The 17466-nt window shown below is 39.1% G+C and overlaps 2 protein-coding genes across 7 annotated transcripts; one reads left to right on the plus strand and one right to left on the minus strand.

Moving 5' to 3' along the window:
• The first annotated feature begins 1023 nt into the window (after nucleotides 1–1023).
• LOC145774060 (vacuolar protein sorting-associated protein 29-like) lies at nucleotides 1024–8465 on the plus strand. The gene is made up of 5 exons (XM_082585205.1): nucleotides 1024–1152; nucleotides 4446–4637; nucleotides 4864–4935; nucleotides 5194–5357; nucleotides 6410–8465. The coding sequence occupies exons 1-5, from the start codon at nucleotides 1147–1149 to the stop codon at nucleotides 6528–6530; spliced, it is 555 nt and encodes a 184-aa protein (XP_082441331.1). The 5' UTR covers nucleotides 1024–1146; the 3' UTR covers nucleotides 6531–8465.
• Nucleotides 8466–10022: 1557 nt separating this feature from the next.
• Nucleotides 10023–16341, minus strand: LOC145774058 (uncharacterized). Of its 6 annotated transcripts, none has more exons than XM_082585200.1 (7): nucleotides 16277–16341; nucleotides 14789–14904; nucleotides 13819–13945; nucleotides 13167–13374; nucleotides 12829–12887; nucleotides 12227–12320; nucleotides 10023–10466 (listed from the first exon to the last, which is right to left on the minus strand). In XM_082585200.1, the coding sequence occupies exons 1-7, from the start codon at nucleotides 16296–16298 to the stop codon at nucleotides 10283–10285; spliced, it is 810 nt and encodes a 269-aa protein (XP_082441326.1). In that variant the 5' UTR covers nucleotides 16299–16341; the 3' UTR covers nucleotides 10023–10282. The 6 variants fall into 6 exon arrangements, with proteins under 6 accessions (XP_082441326.1, XP_082441325.1, XP_082441329.1 ...); XM_082585199.1 differs by lacking the exon at nucleotides 16277–16341 and adding an exon at nucleotides 15722–15866; XM_082585203.1 differs by lacking the exon at nucleotides 16277–16341 and adding an exon at nucleotides 15556–15856.
• Between the last annotated feature and the right edge of the window lie 1125 nt (nucleotides 16342–17466).

Genomic DNA, 17466 nt, shown 5'->3' on the forward strand with positions numbered 1-17466 from the left:
ACTATCTGCGCGCGTTGCACTTTTGAGGCGGCTGGCGGGTTCCGGCTGGGGAGCTGATGCGAAAACCCTTCGCACAGCTGCCTCGGCCCTCGTCCATTCTACCGCTGAGCACTGCGGCACCAGTGTGGTGCCGCAGCTCTCACACCCGCCACATTGACACCGCCATCAATGACGCACTACGCACTGTGACTGGATGCCTGCGTCCCACTCCAACGGACTGCCTTCCCATCCTTGCAGGCATCCAACCTGCTGAGCTTCGCCGTACAGGAGCCATGATTTCCCTTGCTCGTCGCGCGCTGGACCACGGCCACCTCCTCCACAGTACACTCCAGCGCCTACCTGGAGGACATCAGCGACTGAAATCAAGACGCCCATTTGTGCCCGCCGCACGACAGCTTCTGAACAACGTTGAAGATCTTGGAATAAGTGCGGCACACTGGACGAACTACACATGGAACATGGAGTGGCAAAACAACACCTCCCGACTCCGTGATTTCCTACCCGACGTCGATCCCCACCCTCCGGGAATGTCCCTCGCAAGACTTGCGTGGATCCGGCTTAACCGCCTACGAACCGGCGTCAGTCGCTTTCGTTCAGACATGTGCAGATGGGGCCTGGCTCCCTCACCGGGATGCGAGTGTGGCGCCACAGACCAGACAGTAGATCGTGTCGTCCATGACTGCCCAATCCATCAACCACCACATGGAACGCTTGGACTGAAGGCCCTGGATGACGAGACTGTCGAGTGGCTGATGACATCATGCCCAAACATATAGTCCAGAAGAACAGCTCATACGACGAAGAAGAATAATTATTATTATAATTTTATTATTTTATTTAATATTTATTTTCGTCAGACAAAGTTGTCAAAATGTAAAACTGCTTTAAAATTAAGTTGATTTGTTTATTTTGTTAAAGATCATTGAATTTGATAGAAGCACTTTTGGTGAAAAAAAATGTTGGTGAAATGAAGACGCTGCGGTCTAGGAGAAATTGTCTGGCAACACTTTTCGGCGGTGCCAGATGAGTTTCTGTAAATTTTTATCTTGTTTTTGAGCATTTTTGTTGAACTTATCTTGTGTTGCATTGTGCAGAGCTGGCAGTGAAAACACTGATCTCAGCTTTTGTTTAAAATCAAAGAACATTATGGTGGTAAGTGTTGCATAGTTATAATGGTAAAAGTTGTCACATAAACATGACTGTTCAAGTGTTCAATGTCCATTCCATTTTTTTAGCTTAGTCTTTAGTGGTTAGGTGTGTTGCTCAAGTGGCGGTGGTTTGGCTCTCGAGGCAGTAGCGTAGCCAGGAATTTTGAAAGGGGGAGGTTTTGATAGCCGGCGGGCGAAGCCCGACGGCGTGTATGACAACGGCGACAGCCAGAAGCGGGGGGTCTGGGGAGCCTCCCCCAGAAAATTTTGAAAAATTACTTTAAATTTGGTGCATTCTGAGAGCATTTTCAACAAAAATGTGGGTATAAATATTCCTGTAAAATGGTGCTGTCCGGTGGCATAGCAAAAGGATAAGATGATGTTTTCTTAGGCATTTTTGGTATAATACAGCTAAGTCACTATGTTTTCTTGTTGCTAATTCCTGACTGAGATATTTGAATGTTTGGTATTGGCAAGACTCGCTCTTTTAATGCAGTTTCGTTTAAAATTAGGCAAACTTTGTTTTAGAGACATAAAGACTGAAAGCATTATTTGCAATATCGTGACGCCACATGCGTGCCAAAGGGAGGGGGTTGTAACCCCCAAACCCCCCCCCCCCTTGGCTACGCCACTGTCTCGGGGTATGCGTTTGAGCAACGCATTTTCAAGGACTGCTCTCCATTCAATAACACCTAATGGATGGAATAATTCTATAGCAACAACACTTCAATCAAAAACTTTGCCCCGATAGCTCAATTGGTTAGCGTGTCACTTTTGGAACGAAGAAGCTTCAAGATCAAGCAGCACTGGTTCTACTCTCAGGGCGTGCGCTTGAGCAACAGTCGTTAAGGACTGCTCTCCATTCAGCGGCATCTAATAAATGGAATAATTTCCCGGCAACAAGAATTCAACAATCGGAAACTTCACTCTTTCAATCTCGGTGACCGGGCCTGCGTCAGTGATTCAAAGCTTCTACAAGTATGCTAAACTGCCAGGATTAAGCTCTGCAAGAAGCTTACCCAGTCCGAGGATAAAGATTCAATCAATCACTTCACTCTGTCAATTTCGGTACCTGCGTGAGGAGCCTCTACAAGTATGCGAAACTACCAGGAATAACTAATCAAAGGCTTTGTCAGTCCGAGGATATATATTTAAAAATCAAACCAATAAATTCATCATAAAATATATTTTTTTATGTCATGGAAATGAGAACCTGCTTTTATTTAAATTACAAACATTTTGTTAAGAGAGAAAGTAAAATACGGTAGCTTTATTTGTCAATCAGATTCTATGCTAGTACAGTATACAATAAGCTTACATAACAATACTGATAATTCAAAAACATAGAGGAATGCATAGGTATGCTCATTGTTGAATAATTCGATCTGATTGGCCGAATTAGAAAAATTGGGCTGATGTCTGACAACATTAAAAACAACTACCGTATCGTAAAATAACAGAAAAGTTTTTTCAGGTGTTTCTGTTTAAATAACAAAAAAGTTTTTCTTATATCAAAGCTGTAGTTTTTTTGTTTTCTGTAGTTCTTTTTTCAGTTTGTATCACAAATCGGCATTTTATAGAGTGTATAACTGTATATTCAGGCGTTGCGCTCATGCCATTATCCGTGTACTATTTAGTAAATCATTTTTTAGCATGCTTTAGCGTTGTGTCTTGTTGCTTCCCTTTTCCAGACCCTTGCTATGTTATGGCAAGTGGTATTGTTTTTTGCTTTGATTGTTAAAAATAAAACATGAAATGGAATGCATTGAATCAGTGTTGTACGTTGACGCCGTCAAATTGACGGCGTCAACTTTTTGTTGACGCTGAGGCTAGCCCCGTCAATTTATTTTTCAGTTGACGGAAGTGATAGCGCGTCAACTATTTTGTCGATTTTAAGCGTCAAGCGCTAAGCGTCATTTTTTGTTTTCATGGAAAATCTCGTTTCACAATAAGAGTTTCACAATGTATTCTGGCCAGCGCGACTCATCCGAATTACCAGTTTTGCGTTGGTTGGAATGGCTTCTTGGAATACATGCGGAAGAAGTTCGCCAAATGGTGATCACTCATGTATTGAGAACGAGGGATCAGAGACAGAAAGCGAAAAATCCATGAATGGCATCGCGGACATTGAATATACTTTATTTCAAGAGCTTTATGCCCCTGAAAAGAGCGATGTTGGTGCAGTGGACCTCGTTAAAAGATTTATACATGCTAAAGTATCACAGCACGCTTGGAACAGTGATACCCTTCCGACTAAACGTTTTCAACTTGTTTTTGAAATACAACACACCAATACCAACCAGCGCTGGTGTGGAACGCATGTTTTCACTTGGAAAGGACAATATGCGCAGGGGCGCGGAACCGGGGGTGGAGCAGGGGGAGCAGATGCCCCCCTGCCCTCAAATTTCTGTGGATGGGGAGGGAAGAGGGGGCAATGGTGCCCTTTTAAGGTCATGTAAGCTACTGCACACTTTGCAATATAACAATTTATGCTATTCGCTTTTAGCCTAATTATAATGTTCTATTTTTGCCTCAAAATAATATTCACGACACAAAATTCTCCATCACAGTAAGTTATATTACATGATTATAAAATAGCATGATGCCTTTCCGTGCCATTGCTCTTTGTATATAGTGGATACTTGTATCATTACTCGATAATGAGCTGATAGATGAGCATTATCGCTATATCTTATCTTAAAACTTAAAAAAAAAATTGGCCTTTCAGCAACAAAAGTGCCCTTATTTCATACTCCTGCCCCTCCAGTCAAAAATCGCTTCAGCGCCCCTGATTATGCGTCCCAAACGCAGCAGATTGTCAGACAAACGTTTTGAAATGCTTGTTTTTCTGCAAGGAAATAACTAATAGGCTGAGCAGCTAATTACAATACAGTCTCAAAACATAATACCTGCTCTTTATTTATAGCTATTGTTAGCCTGAACTTGGTTGAAATATTTGCGATTTATGAGACGCTGGCAAAAAATAGCGCTAGAAATCAGCGCTGACGCTGACGCCGTCAATTTCTTTAAGAGCTTACGCAGTCCTTTACGCCGTAAAGTTTTTAGGCAATTCGCGCTGACGCCGTCAAATTATTTCAATGACGCGTACAACACTGCATTGAATCAATGCAAGCATAAAGTAAAATAATTTTTTTGATTTTTTGTTATCAAAATTGCAATTCACAGTGAAAAGAAAAGCTATGATCTGGAAAAATATTAACAAAAGTCCCAAAGCCTAAACAAAGGTAATTTAATTTTTATCTTTAATGCCTTTTAAATAGGTTTCTTATATTTCAGCTTGTTCTTGTTGTTGGAGATATCCACATTCCACACAGAGCTTCAGGATTATCACCAAAGTTCAAAAAACTTCTAGTCCCAGGAAAGATACAACATATTCTATGCACTGGGAATTTGTGTACAAGGGAGTCATACGATTATCTCAAGTCTCTTGCCAATGATGTTCATGTTGTCCGTGGGGATTTTGATGAGGTGAAATTAAAAATATATATCTTTATGTTGCAATTGGACATGCTTATGTTTAGGATTGCTTATGAAAAAAATAGAATAGACCTGTGCTATTACTGCTATTTTAGATAAAATTTCACACAAGTGTATGAAAATCTTGAACGTTTTACTATGGTATATATGTTGTTGATTTTCCTCTGTGCTGTTTATTTGTTGTGTTAATGACAGGTGCAGTTTATTTTAATTTCAGAATTTAAATTATCCTGAACAAAAAGTGGTGTCAGTTGGACAATTTCGCATTGGAATGTGCCATGGGCATCAGGTGAGTCTGTTTGCAATTATATCTTACCTAATGCCATATACTTTTCAAAGACAAAGCTATTATAAGCTTATAAATGCTCTTTTTGATTAGTCTCACTGAAAAGATTATTTCATATTTTTCAAACATTAATAGCTGAAACTGAGTATCAGAAGTAATTAACTAGACTTAAAAATTAAATATATATTTAAATTTTTACTGGTCTAAAGTTTCGACTGCCGATAGTCAATTTTATTTAAAAAATGGATCTATGTTGTCTAGATCTGTCCTTGGGGGGATACGGAGAGTCTAGCTATGCTCCAACGCCAGCTGAATGTTGATATTCTATTGTTTGGTCATACGCACAAGTTTGAAGCATACGAGCATCAGGATCATTTTTATATCAATCCAGGGAGTATCACTGGTGCCTTTTCACCCATATCAAGGTGAGGTTGTACAAAATATAATTTTTATGTCCCACTGACCACTGTAGTATTTACAGGCGGTTGACAGCAGCAACTACGCTCCCCGTAAGTTGCAACAGACGACCCCAACTTACGGCAGTAATGACTCGTCGGAACACCTCTGACTTTGGTTCTGTCTCCTGCTTTTTTAGCACATCACCTGTTAGGAGTCTCGACTTGCCCGTCTCCCACCGACTAACGCATCTGAGGAAAAGCCTCAGGTACCCGCGATGATTCAATAACAACTTTAGTGCTGTCGTCTTGAACACATTCCATCTACAATACTCGTGGTTGTTGACACCCCCAGTTTTGGTGGTGGACCCAACCCTGTCTAGATGTAATTACTGTAAAGTAGCAGGTTGAACGGTAATTTTTGTATCACTTACCCAAAGTTATACTTATGCAAGTATTCATTGATCTTTTTGTACCCTTAAAAACTTTTTTCTATCTTGTCCTTTGACGTGCTGGAAAATCGTAGATTATTGTATTATGGTAATACACTGATGACAAAACGCTGAGTTTGTTTACTTGAAATCAGTGTTGCCAAACGCCGTGGTTGCGGTCCATAGTTGCATGGCCCACTGAGCTGTCCAAACGTTCTTAGAGATGAAGCTGATTGCAAGAAGTGGCATCCTCTGGTTGAAACCTTTTCGTTGGAAGCTTAATTCTGGAAGATTTGCTTACTTGGAGAGACGTTGAACCACTGACACAGGCCCAGTTTCCGAGGTGGCCAGTGTAAAGTTTTCTCCTTGCAATTTAAGCACCGTGGCTTGCATTCTCTGGAGATCCTTCATTGAAGTGCTCTAGCCCACACTCCCCGGAGTCGAACCGCTGACTGCTACTCTTAGATTATTATGCGTTAAAAGCTGTTTAAATAAGCTATGACATTATTTCTTGCATTTCGTCACCCCTCCTCAACGTTACCTTTGTCCTAAACCTATATGCTTGTAGCTACCACCCGAGAAGGCAACGTATCGTATTTGAACATCATTTATGACGCGAATGAATTTTCACAAGTTGTCTTCCTTTTGTAGTGACGTCATTCCTTCGTTTGTTCTCATGGACATCCAAGCGAGTAATGTGGTGACGTACGTATATCAACTCCAAGGTAGCGACGTCAAAGTTGAAAAAATCGAATACAGGAAATCGACTTAGGCAAGACGATCAGGGAATGTATCGTGCAATTTCATTTCGTCTGCTGCTTCGCTCCAATCGTTAGTGATAAAGTGGATGCGCATCGTGCGCCTCTGCACCTTCATCTTTATTGATCATGCTCGGTGAAGATCAATCGTAAAAAATCTCAATGTTTGACCTAAAAGTTCGTCATTATTTCATTTTCACTGAAATCGTTGTTGTTGTTACGCATCTTTGTGAGTGCTGTTAAGATGTTATGTGACGCCATTTTCGTACTTTTCTTCCCTTCTTGTACTCACGCCAGACGCAGCGTTTTTGAGCCCCTGTCGGCTGCGTAGCCGAGTGGTGAGAACGTCTGCGCGACGTTCGAAAGGACGTGGGTTCGACACCGCTCCAGAGCACGCGGCTGTGTCTCGGCAAAGACACTTAATGGCAAGCCAAAATAAGGGGAGCAGCAGACTCGAAGACTATAATTAATTAATTATGTCACTTCGCTGCTTCCTGTCGTCTGTTGTATCGGTTATAGGCAAATTGTTCGTAAGCAATTGTTCGTAAACTGTTTTTCGTAAAATGAAATCCGTAAAACAATTCTTCGTAAAGCATTTCTACGTATACATCAAATTTTAACTGCATGCACGAAAAAATGCTTTAGGAAGAATTGTTTTACGAAGAATTAATTTTACGAACAATTGCTTACGAACAAATCAGCATATATCTCGTTCTGTACCAATGGTATCGAGATGCTTGATAGTGCAATTGAAAGAGGTATCATTCGACTTCTTTTAGCTACAGCTAAAGTTTTTCTGGATTATTTCGTTTTTACATAAATGCATGTTTAATGCAAGTGAATGGGCTGTGACAACACGCCCCACCCCGGGGCGTGTTGTCACAAAATTTCTGCACATGCTTTCTGACTAAAATATGACAGAAACCAACAAAAAATGGTTTTAACACAGGCTGAACGAATAAAAAAATATGCAAAATGCAAAAAAAATTTATTTACAACATATTGGTAAAATTTTTATGCCCATTGTCAAAAACAATAAAAGTGTCATCTTGAGAATTATGTGTCACTATGTATATGTGTGTATCATTATCTAATATTAATTTTCATTTCCTAAAAAAGCTTTGTATTTTAACAAATACGCATATTACCTCGTTGTATAAGCATAAATAATTTTTTATGTTTCTTAATATTAAAAATGCACACCACGGGGCGTGTAGTCACAGCTGTGACAACACGCCCCGTGGTATGAAATCACGCGGCTTCAACAACCATGTGTACAACTGTACATCTCTACTTGCATGTCTTATCTGTTTGGTATGATGAAAAGAGCAGGCGTAAAGCTAACGAATGGTATCTTTCCTGATCAGTTATGATCATACCTTAGTTTGCCAGACCATTTTTTAGTTTAGTTATAAAACCTGATTTTTCCCAAAGTTCAATGGCACTCATAATTTCTGCTGTGGTGACAAATTTATTAACCTTCACTGCTTGTACGAAAGAGAACTGAAACTATGCCTTCCTTTGAAAACTCGTGGTTAAACGCTTGGGTTATCACATGAAAATCGTGCTGTGGCAACACGCCCCACTTTGCCCTATCACATGATATTTGAACAACCCATAATACTAGACTTCATCTCGTCAGTACCGTAACTAAACCGTAAAACATTTATATATTCTTGCCTGCCTCTTCATTTGTCGCTGTGATTTTTGCATACGTTTGATTTTTAATGATTCTGTACTCAGTTGCGCCTCTTTACGGCTGCATTGACATTGTCTGCTTTGTAAAGCGCTGAGGAGCAACGCATTCTGCGATGGAAACAGCGCCTTATAAAAACAAACACTATTATTAAAATATTCTTTAAACATCCCATTGGAAGCTATTGATTTGCTTGCAGTGTCAATATTTCTTGATTTCAATAGTCTGTTAAATAGAATACTACAGTATATGACGTTCAAATGTATTGAAAATTGTAGCTGGTCTAGTGGGCGTGTCACTTGATGCTCTTATCGAGTTGGCTTGTGAAAGCCGGATAGCCTGAAAATTTAATTGTAAACTGCAGTAGAACTCGGTTAATCCGGATAAAACTGGAAGTACAAATGATTTGTAACCTTTTTCTTGAGAAACAGCTTTGGATTATCCGGATTATTTAATGCGGATCTTCGCCTATTCCGGACAAAAGTTGCGCTTTCTCTATCGCTTTATCCGGATTTGCCCGATTTTTCGTAAGTTTTCCATAGAAACTCGTCTTCGGTAGCCTAACTGTTTTCAAAAGTTTTGAGTGACTACAGATTATTCCGACACGCATGTCTGAAGATGTAACTTTTGCCAGTGTGTTCTTGCGTTAGACGCAAAGTCTAAAAATACATTCATTTTACATGCATTTCAAAAGAACTCTATCACTGGGTCGCTAATGTGGTGATCGCGCGTCTCGGAATTGGCAGATGACAACACTAATGCGTTCAATTTCGGTGATTTTTACCGATACCCTTCTATCTAGGTAACGTTAGGCTTGATAGAACCGTCATCGGTTAATCCGGACCTTCGCCTAATCCGGATGGAATCGCCGGTCAAATCGAATCCGGATTAACCGAGTTCTACTGTATTATAATTAAGCAATGTTGTCAGTTGCATTTATTCACCGGCCTCTTAAGGCTACCCAGACTCTTTCTATTTGACTCCAGTGTTGCCAGTAAAACTACGCCCAGTTGGTTATGCGCCTTACGGTATTTTATGAGCGAAGTGGCACCATTTGCTTTGACTCTCTAGCTGTGCGTTGAACAACTCATTTTAGGACTGCTCTCCATTCGGAGGTGCCCAGTGGATGAAATTACTGAGTCCCAGAATCAAGATTTCCATAATCAATTAGACAAAAGGTGGGATGGACTGTATGTTCCAAGTCTTACCATTAAAAGGGCAAAGCAGACTTTTCAACAGAACTTTGCACATTCAGTTGGTTGGTAAGTGATGCTCAAGTTTGTACGGAGATGTACGCTACGGTCTGCAACCGTTATTATCATTAGGTACATGAAAGTATTCCTATTTCAATGAACATTATGACTAAAAGTACCGTGTCAATTATCACCATTGTCATGTACAACGCCCAGGAGCATAGTTTGACTGTGGACGTGGCGCTGTATAAATATTATGATTATTTATCGGCAACTATGCGTGTTACGTATTTTAAAAGTGAAATAACTGGCTGACAAAGTAAATTTTTGCATCTGTCGAATGTCGCATCAAGTGACACAAACGCTACTGACCAGGAAACACGTCAAAGAAGTACTGTATAAACGTTGTCATGGTAACAACTTTGTAAGGAGCACTCGTAAAAAGGGTCGTCAGAAAACGTAATATTGTGCAGGCTGACGTGATATTTGACGTTTTTATGGAGACTGAAAGAAAGCAAGACAGACATGGAACACGTGAGCAGTCCTTGCACTTACACAAAGAGGTAAACTCATTTTTGGCAAGGTGACCGCATCTTACATACTAAACAGTTGTAAAATAGAATGAGCAAATAATAAAACTACTTTTTTTTACAATACCGGTATTACATAATACGTAGTATAGCGCAGGGGTGGACAAAGTTACACATCGCAGGAGAAAAGTATTTTTATTTGGACAAACGCGTCTAATGTTGAAAACAGGTGCTAACCTCGTAGCCATAGTTTTTCCCACCCCTGGTTCACTCTAGAGGCCTACTACTACTCAAGTTGATGCACAGTGTAAATGAGCGCAACATATAAAACAAAACAATTCAAGTCTTCACAACATTGAGGGGGGCAATCGTCGGCCAATGCGGGACTTTGGTCTTGTTACCCCTTCCCCGAAGGATTTCAATTCTTGTTCTTGCCCTGTATCACTAGCGCCGTTAGTAGATGAATCTCCTCCGCTGCTGAAGTTGGTTGAGTAGGAGGGGATAGAAGAATCCGACGATTTAGAATTAAATCTACGCAAAAAGCGTTAAGGTTCACTTAAAGAAATACGGTATGATGGTTTAGGAATCAGGTTATTTACACTGAGTCCACCCCGATAGCTCAATGGATTAGCGCGAGACTTCGTGAACGAAGAAGCTTCAAGCGGCGCTGGTTTGACTCTCGGGGTGTGCGCTTGAGCAACGCATTCTAAGGACTGCTCTCCATTCAGCGGCACCTAATGGATGTAACAATTCCCCGGCAACAAGACTTCAACAATCGGAAGCTTTAGCCTACTCTGTCAATCTCGGTAACCGGCCCTGCGTCAAAAGCCTCCACAAGTATGCGAAACTACCAGGAATAACCTATCAAGGCTTTGTCAGTCCGAGGATAAACATTCAACACCAAACCACTTGAATCTCATTATAAGTTTTCCTGAACGTATCCAAACGCTTGTCACCATTGATGATCTGAGATGAACAGGAAGACAATAAGTTATACAAGCAGGGACGTTGAGAGGATAATTTGGGGTCCAGTACCAATGAGATCCTCAAGCCCTAAATCAAGGTCCCTTGAAAATGTTACAGGCCCCTAAAATAATCCTGGGTCCAAAAGTACCCCTTGTCGATGCTGCTGGTTCAAGTAGCTACAAAAAATATGGTTGCTACGAAAAATTCGAAAATCTTTCGTATTAATTTGTTGTTAATATTGACACCTGGTGAATAAAATACAGTAGAATTCGCCTATAACGGCACCCCTAGGGGATTTGCAAAAACTGACGTTATAACCGAATTGACGTTATAGACGAACTACCGCAAACTATTCCAAAACTGTCTTTTGATTAAAGAAAGAGGTGCATAATCCAGTCAGGTTTACTGTGTACCACCAAACTGACAAAAGTCACGCAGAAAATACAGTAAACAAAGAAATTGTTTTAAAAAAAAATAACCTACAGCGAAAGGTACAGGAAATTTGCGCAATACAGCTCATTACATACAGTAGTAGAGAAGTTCATTGTTTATTAGCCAAAAAGGCATTGATCTTCAGCTGTTTCGGTTTTGACACGGATTTCTCTACCACATAGCGTTCAGCTTTTGCTAAATAATGTAGGATTTGCTCGCTATCGTCGTGACTTCGGATTTTTTCACGCGGGGAAAAAAAAGTTAATTCAGTTAATTAGTTTATACAGTACTGCACGTACAACTGTTGCTTTGAGTTGTTTAAAGGTCAGCTGTAGAGCTGCTTTTTACAGGTGATAGTTTTTCACGCGGGAAAGAAGTTAATTCAGTTAATTAAAGTTCCTGCTGCGAACGACGTAGCAAAATAAAGGGAAGACATTTTGCAAGCAGCAGCGCTAACTGGACTAAAAGACTGACCGTTCCTGATGAAGGTGATGGCTTAAAGTGACGTTATAAACGAACAAAAGACATCTGGTGAAAATAAAGGGTGCTGTTAAATGCGAATTGACGTTATAGGCGATGCTGTTGTAGCCGAACTACAATGTACGTAAAAGATAGGAATTCTGCCGGGACCGAGCAAAATGTGACGTAATAGGCGAATTGACGTTATAAACGAAGCCGTTATAGGCGAATTCTACTGTAATTCCAAAATAGGCTACAGAACTTCAACAACAAAAAAACGCTTAAGATAAACTACAGAACTTCAATAACAAAAAACCGTCTCCCAGACTGCACCAAAGTCATCTCGATAGCAACTAGCTTTTGATTTCGTCGTCTGAGACCCGACGACCTTCTGCGCATACAATAAAACCAACTTAAGGTTTCGCACCACTAACCCAAGTGACGTGTGTGGCCGTGTTCTACTTCCACCGATACTGGGAAGGCCATCTCGCTGGCGCGAAGACGCCATCGCCAGTTGTTTGCTTGCAGCTAAAATGATGTAGAAAACACAGGTTCATGATTTCGGCACCTTTTGCTAATGTTAAAAGTAAATCTTTGTAAGCTAAGTTACTACAGGAATCGAGCAATTTTTGAACAGTGAAAACTGTTTTGTGCCACAAATTAAAAAAAAGATAAGTAGGTCCCCGGTGACTTAGCAATGGTTTTTAACCTTTGTTCAGCCAACGAGCAATTTATGCATTAAAAAAATCTTGTGAAACACCAAACAAAATTTTATAATGTAGGTCAAACAATTTATCTACTTTCAGTTTTTCTCAGTGCGATATCTGGGCCAGTTTGGATGAGCACAAAGTTGATACTCGGGCAGAAATTGCAGACAGACAAACGCAAAGCTTTTGTGATTTTGATTTTCGACCAGTGTTCCATCATGGAACCTCTACATACTGGCTTATGGCGTTGTCGCTCTTTGCTTCTGTTGGTAGGCTGGATAATGGATAAATTTAAATTACGTACAAAACAAATTAAAAATCATATTTACCTTGTCTTCGTCGTTTTGATAAGTATTTCACAGGGTTCTGAGCAGGGGGCTTTGGTGGTCTGTAAAGCATGATATACCTTAGCAGCGTAGCTACGCAAGATCTATGAAGCATACAGTAGGCTAGAGAAAAGCCTAAACCATATCATATTAGTATAGCCTATGTATACTGTATAGTGTATTAGTGTATATACCATGTACATGAAATTAACGTCTAGGTTGAGGCAATTAAAATCCCCATTTTGGCTCCGGTTGTTACTCTACTACTGACAATTCAGTTGACGACATAATAATAACATAACAGAATGTCTTTTTCCTTTGACCCATCAATAATAGGCTACCTAGTCCAATCGCGAATTTCTTCTTCAATGAAGCAAGGCATAGGGGGCCTGGGTAAATTCACCGGATGTTCACGAAAATGACGAAACTTGTATTGGTCTGATGGGGCTTTCCATGCTCTTGGAGAAATATCCTGAAATTGGTGTTTACGCTTTTTTGGATCAGCAAGATATTCTAAGTATTTGTTCCAATCCGCAGTCCGTATGATTCCTAGTAACAGCAAGTGTATTATGATAAAGGTGATGCATAGGCAGAACGCTTGCTACAAACCAATTTCGTGTTAGATCGTTCAGTTTCTGTCACAAAGCAATGTTTGAATGCTTCAAAGGATTGAGTTTATGACTATCGCAACTTTAAATGTAGCCTTTAAATGTTTATTGTGTTTTGTATATTTTTGTTTATTTGCTAACGGAACAAAATAAACTGAACTGAACATATGTCAACAATAAGCAAAAATAAATAATATTATTATAGGCCTACTGTGATAAGTGTTACTGCTTTTTGTTGCATAGCAAGTCCAACCTTGGGTCAACGTTTGTCAATGTTGTTTCAATGTTAATTCTGAGGCTAGAACAATAAAGTAATTAAAATAAAAAGTATTGAATAGTGAACATGCTAAAATCTGAAGAAAAAATTCAAATTAGGTTACAGTACCTTTGCTCATCTCATAAAATAACTGATGAATGAATTGATCTTGCACTAATTGCTTCATCTGTGCCGTGCTGTAAATGGAGCAAATGCTCCATAAGTACTTCTTTTGACCTTTTGTCAAATCTGGATGCTAAAATATCAAATAAATCAGAACACAATTCTGATCTTAATCACAAAATACGATAACAGCAAAGTATGTAGTACACTATGTAGACAAACTATGTAGACAAGGTGATTTAGTTACTTTTAAATAAACAGCATTGAATATCTGAGACACACTACTAGTACTATCTCGCCTTTTACATTGTGTTGGAGAATCACATTTTTGAATAAAAAACTGTAAGTAGTGAATAATACTTTTTGTGAATATTGTACTTTCTAAACAGAGATTTTTACTGCTAAAAAGTTAGGGCATCAAATAACATAACAAACTAAATAAAGGTAGGCATCAACTGCATCACTCATTAAAACAGAAGTAGCCAGATGTAAATTAATTGGAAAGCATAAACCTTTTTTGCATCCCACAATGCAGTGATGATTTATGCATTTTGTTAGTGAAATTATAATATATCGATGTCAAACAAAAGATTTATACACCTATTTATGTATGACATGTTTTGCTGGAGAAAACATGAAATCACAAGCAAGTACAGCTTAGCAATATTAATACTGTATGTCAAATTTAAACAATAACTTCAGAATTTTAAGAACAATGACTTAACCCATTTTGCAGTTGGCTGGGTGAAGATGTGGATTAACTTACAGAGTACCGAAAGTAGCAGAAATAAACTGTTATCAAGCAATCTGTCCTTCACACAATTGATCAGTTCACATATGTACTCTATCACTTAATTTTTATCTTTTTGAGGTGGCAAGCATACTCTACTGTAAGTTTCCTATAATATATAGATAATATGAACAAATCATTTTTTTTTCTCACAGAAATAAAAAATAAATAAGAAAACTAACTTACTGTTAAATATGCATTATTCCTCATAGATGAAGGGACTTTGTAATAACTTTTCTTTTTTGGTGGGTGCAAAGTTTCAAGAGAATAGTTTGTTGGATTTGCAGTCAGCCGCAAATGACCTATCAATAAAAAGTTCAAACATTAAAATCTTAATTAATACTATCAAGAAAATGAAGTATCTTCTGACATTCTGATTCTATTTGAATTCAAGCTTAACTGATCGAAATCGATGTTTAGCTATATGATTGAACTGACGCGTGTGAAAATAAATTTCTTTGCATTAATCAAAACTACATTTTAATTCTAAATGTGCATAAAAATAAACAAAGTAACAAAACTTACTAAAATGATGAGCCAGATGATAAATTTGTTACCACAACATTTAAGGTGAAGTGTGTTCAACATCAGTCAAGAGTATGCTATATGGCTGCATCTTGGTAAGACACCCAAGGTCATGCAAAAAGAAAGCAGCTGACTTTATGACTGCCATTGTTTGTAAATTGTCTGCTGTGTTGCGACTGTTGCTACAATATAGGGTGGACCTCAGGTCTCCAAGCTATGGCCGCCAAAAATCATTAAATGGCCTCCAAAACAATCATCGGACCACTCGATATGCGACAACTCAGCAATTACATTTCAGCTACTGCTCACTTAGCAAATGAGATTAACGTGCTCACGTCAAACTTGCTTGGTCATCGCTTGTCAAACTCATTTTGCTGACTTGTGACATTACAACTTTCGGCTTGCTCAGTTGTAAATTGCTCATTTACCAACTTTAGCTACTTGCTCAGTATTCACTTGCTCGGTTCACATCTGCTGATTTGTAGGAGACTCCACCATAACTACTGTGCCGGTAAGCAATGTTTGGTCACCAGCTTCGACAAGCCAACATTTCTCCATTCTATTGGTATTAGAAACGTTTTTCTCTTCACTCACATTCACAATCTTTTTTCACAAACAAGGCAAAGTATGAGGGTTGCTGTCGACTTATAAAAACTCGAAAACCAGCTTTACACCTACTTGGAAAGCAGCGCATTTAAATACAACTGCAAACATGTTTCAGGGCCTTGTTTGCATTGTTCCTATCTAACTAAAAGAAAAAACATGATATCAATTAACTACTTTTTAAAACTTTTAAAAAAATTTTGTTTTGGCTGGAGGGCGCGAGAATTTGGCTGCTGGGAAAAATCTGGTAGGCTATACCTGGTCGCCGGAAAATTAAACAAGCCTGTACCTGAGACCTGGACCTGCTGTATGTTTTCACAATGGAAACTAAACGAATAGTGTTATTGCAAAAAGACTACTTAGTGACAATATGAATTTTATGACCTTTAGCATTGGTAGGCAAGAACCAAAAAAATCATTGAAAGTTGCAAAAGATATTAATAAATTGAATATAAAACAAATGCTTCCATTGTTTCCTTTTTTATTCTTTCTACGAGGCTAGAAATTACAAAATCAACAAATTTTTATACAAAATAAAAAATTTACCGGGAAAACTTCCAGTTGCCATCGCGATCAAATGGTGCCGTCGGCAATGGTGCCAATAGTGTTGATCTGGCAAAATAATTTCTCTCTACCTATTATTATTTGAGTTTGAAAAAGGTTCAGTAGTCAAGTCAAGTTATTTTGTTTTAACAGCGCCATATAGGCTACTGGTGCCGACAAAGTCCTTGGACTAAAACTAAATTTTAATTTACTATGTCCTTAAATAGATTTAGTAAGTGTTTGATAGAGCTCAATTGGTTACCCCGATAGCTCAATTGGTTAGCGCGTCACTTCTGGAACGAAGAAGCTTCAAGATCAAGCGGCGCTGGTTCGACTCTCGGGGTGTGCGCTTGAGCAACGCACGTTAAGGACTGCTCTTCATTCAGCGGCATTTAATGGATGGAATAGTTCCCCGGCAACAAGACTTCAACAATCGGAAACTTCACTCCGTCAATCTCGGTGACCGGGTCTGCGTCCAAAGCCTCTACAAGTATGCGAAACTGCCAGGATTAAGCTCTGCAAGAAGCTTTCCCAGTCCGAGGATAAAGATTCAATCAATCAATCAATCATATTTATTGTATCAAACCTTATCTTTCAGAATGTGTCATCAGTTTATCATAACTTAGCTTTATTTTCAAGTAGGCTATGAGTGATAAACGTGTGGTCACAGCGGAAAACCATAATATCTTCCTGGGAAAGTTGTAACATAAAATTCCCGAATCCTTTTGTCTGTATGGAATGACACCGAAAAAATACTCTTCTGAAAACGTCTTTTCACGAATTGAATTTTAAGAAAAAATAGCCACAGGCTGTCGAAAATGAGGAGCAACGCGGTACGCACTAAAACTTGTCACCACAATACAAATTACTGAGGATAAAAGACGGAAACTTCGTCTAGTTGGTAATAGGGATTGTACCGTCCCTAGTTGGTAAGCACAAGCAAAACACTTTTAATATTCGACCAACCTTTCCAGCGACAATTCTAAAATGACGCAACTGACTTGAAACATTTCAAACCACATAACTTGCCACTGTGACGTAATAGTAGATAAGCATTGTTAGGCAATTTCACAAATGTTCAAAAAGATTATGCAATGTTTTACAGGTGTTACGAAGTAATGATGCAATCTCTGCTCATTTTTTAGCAATATTCCATGACGTATGACGACAGGTTAAGTAGACCTTAACGGTTT

Source organism: Aplidium turbinatum, chromosome 7 (genome assembly GCF_918807975.1).
Source record: "Aplidium turbinatum chromosome 7, kaAplTurb1.1, whole genome shotgun sequence".
NCBI lineage: Eukaryota > Metazoa > Chordata > Ascidiacea > Aplousobranchia > Polyclinidae > Aplidium > Aplidium turbinatum.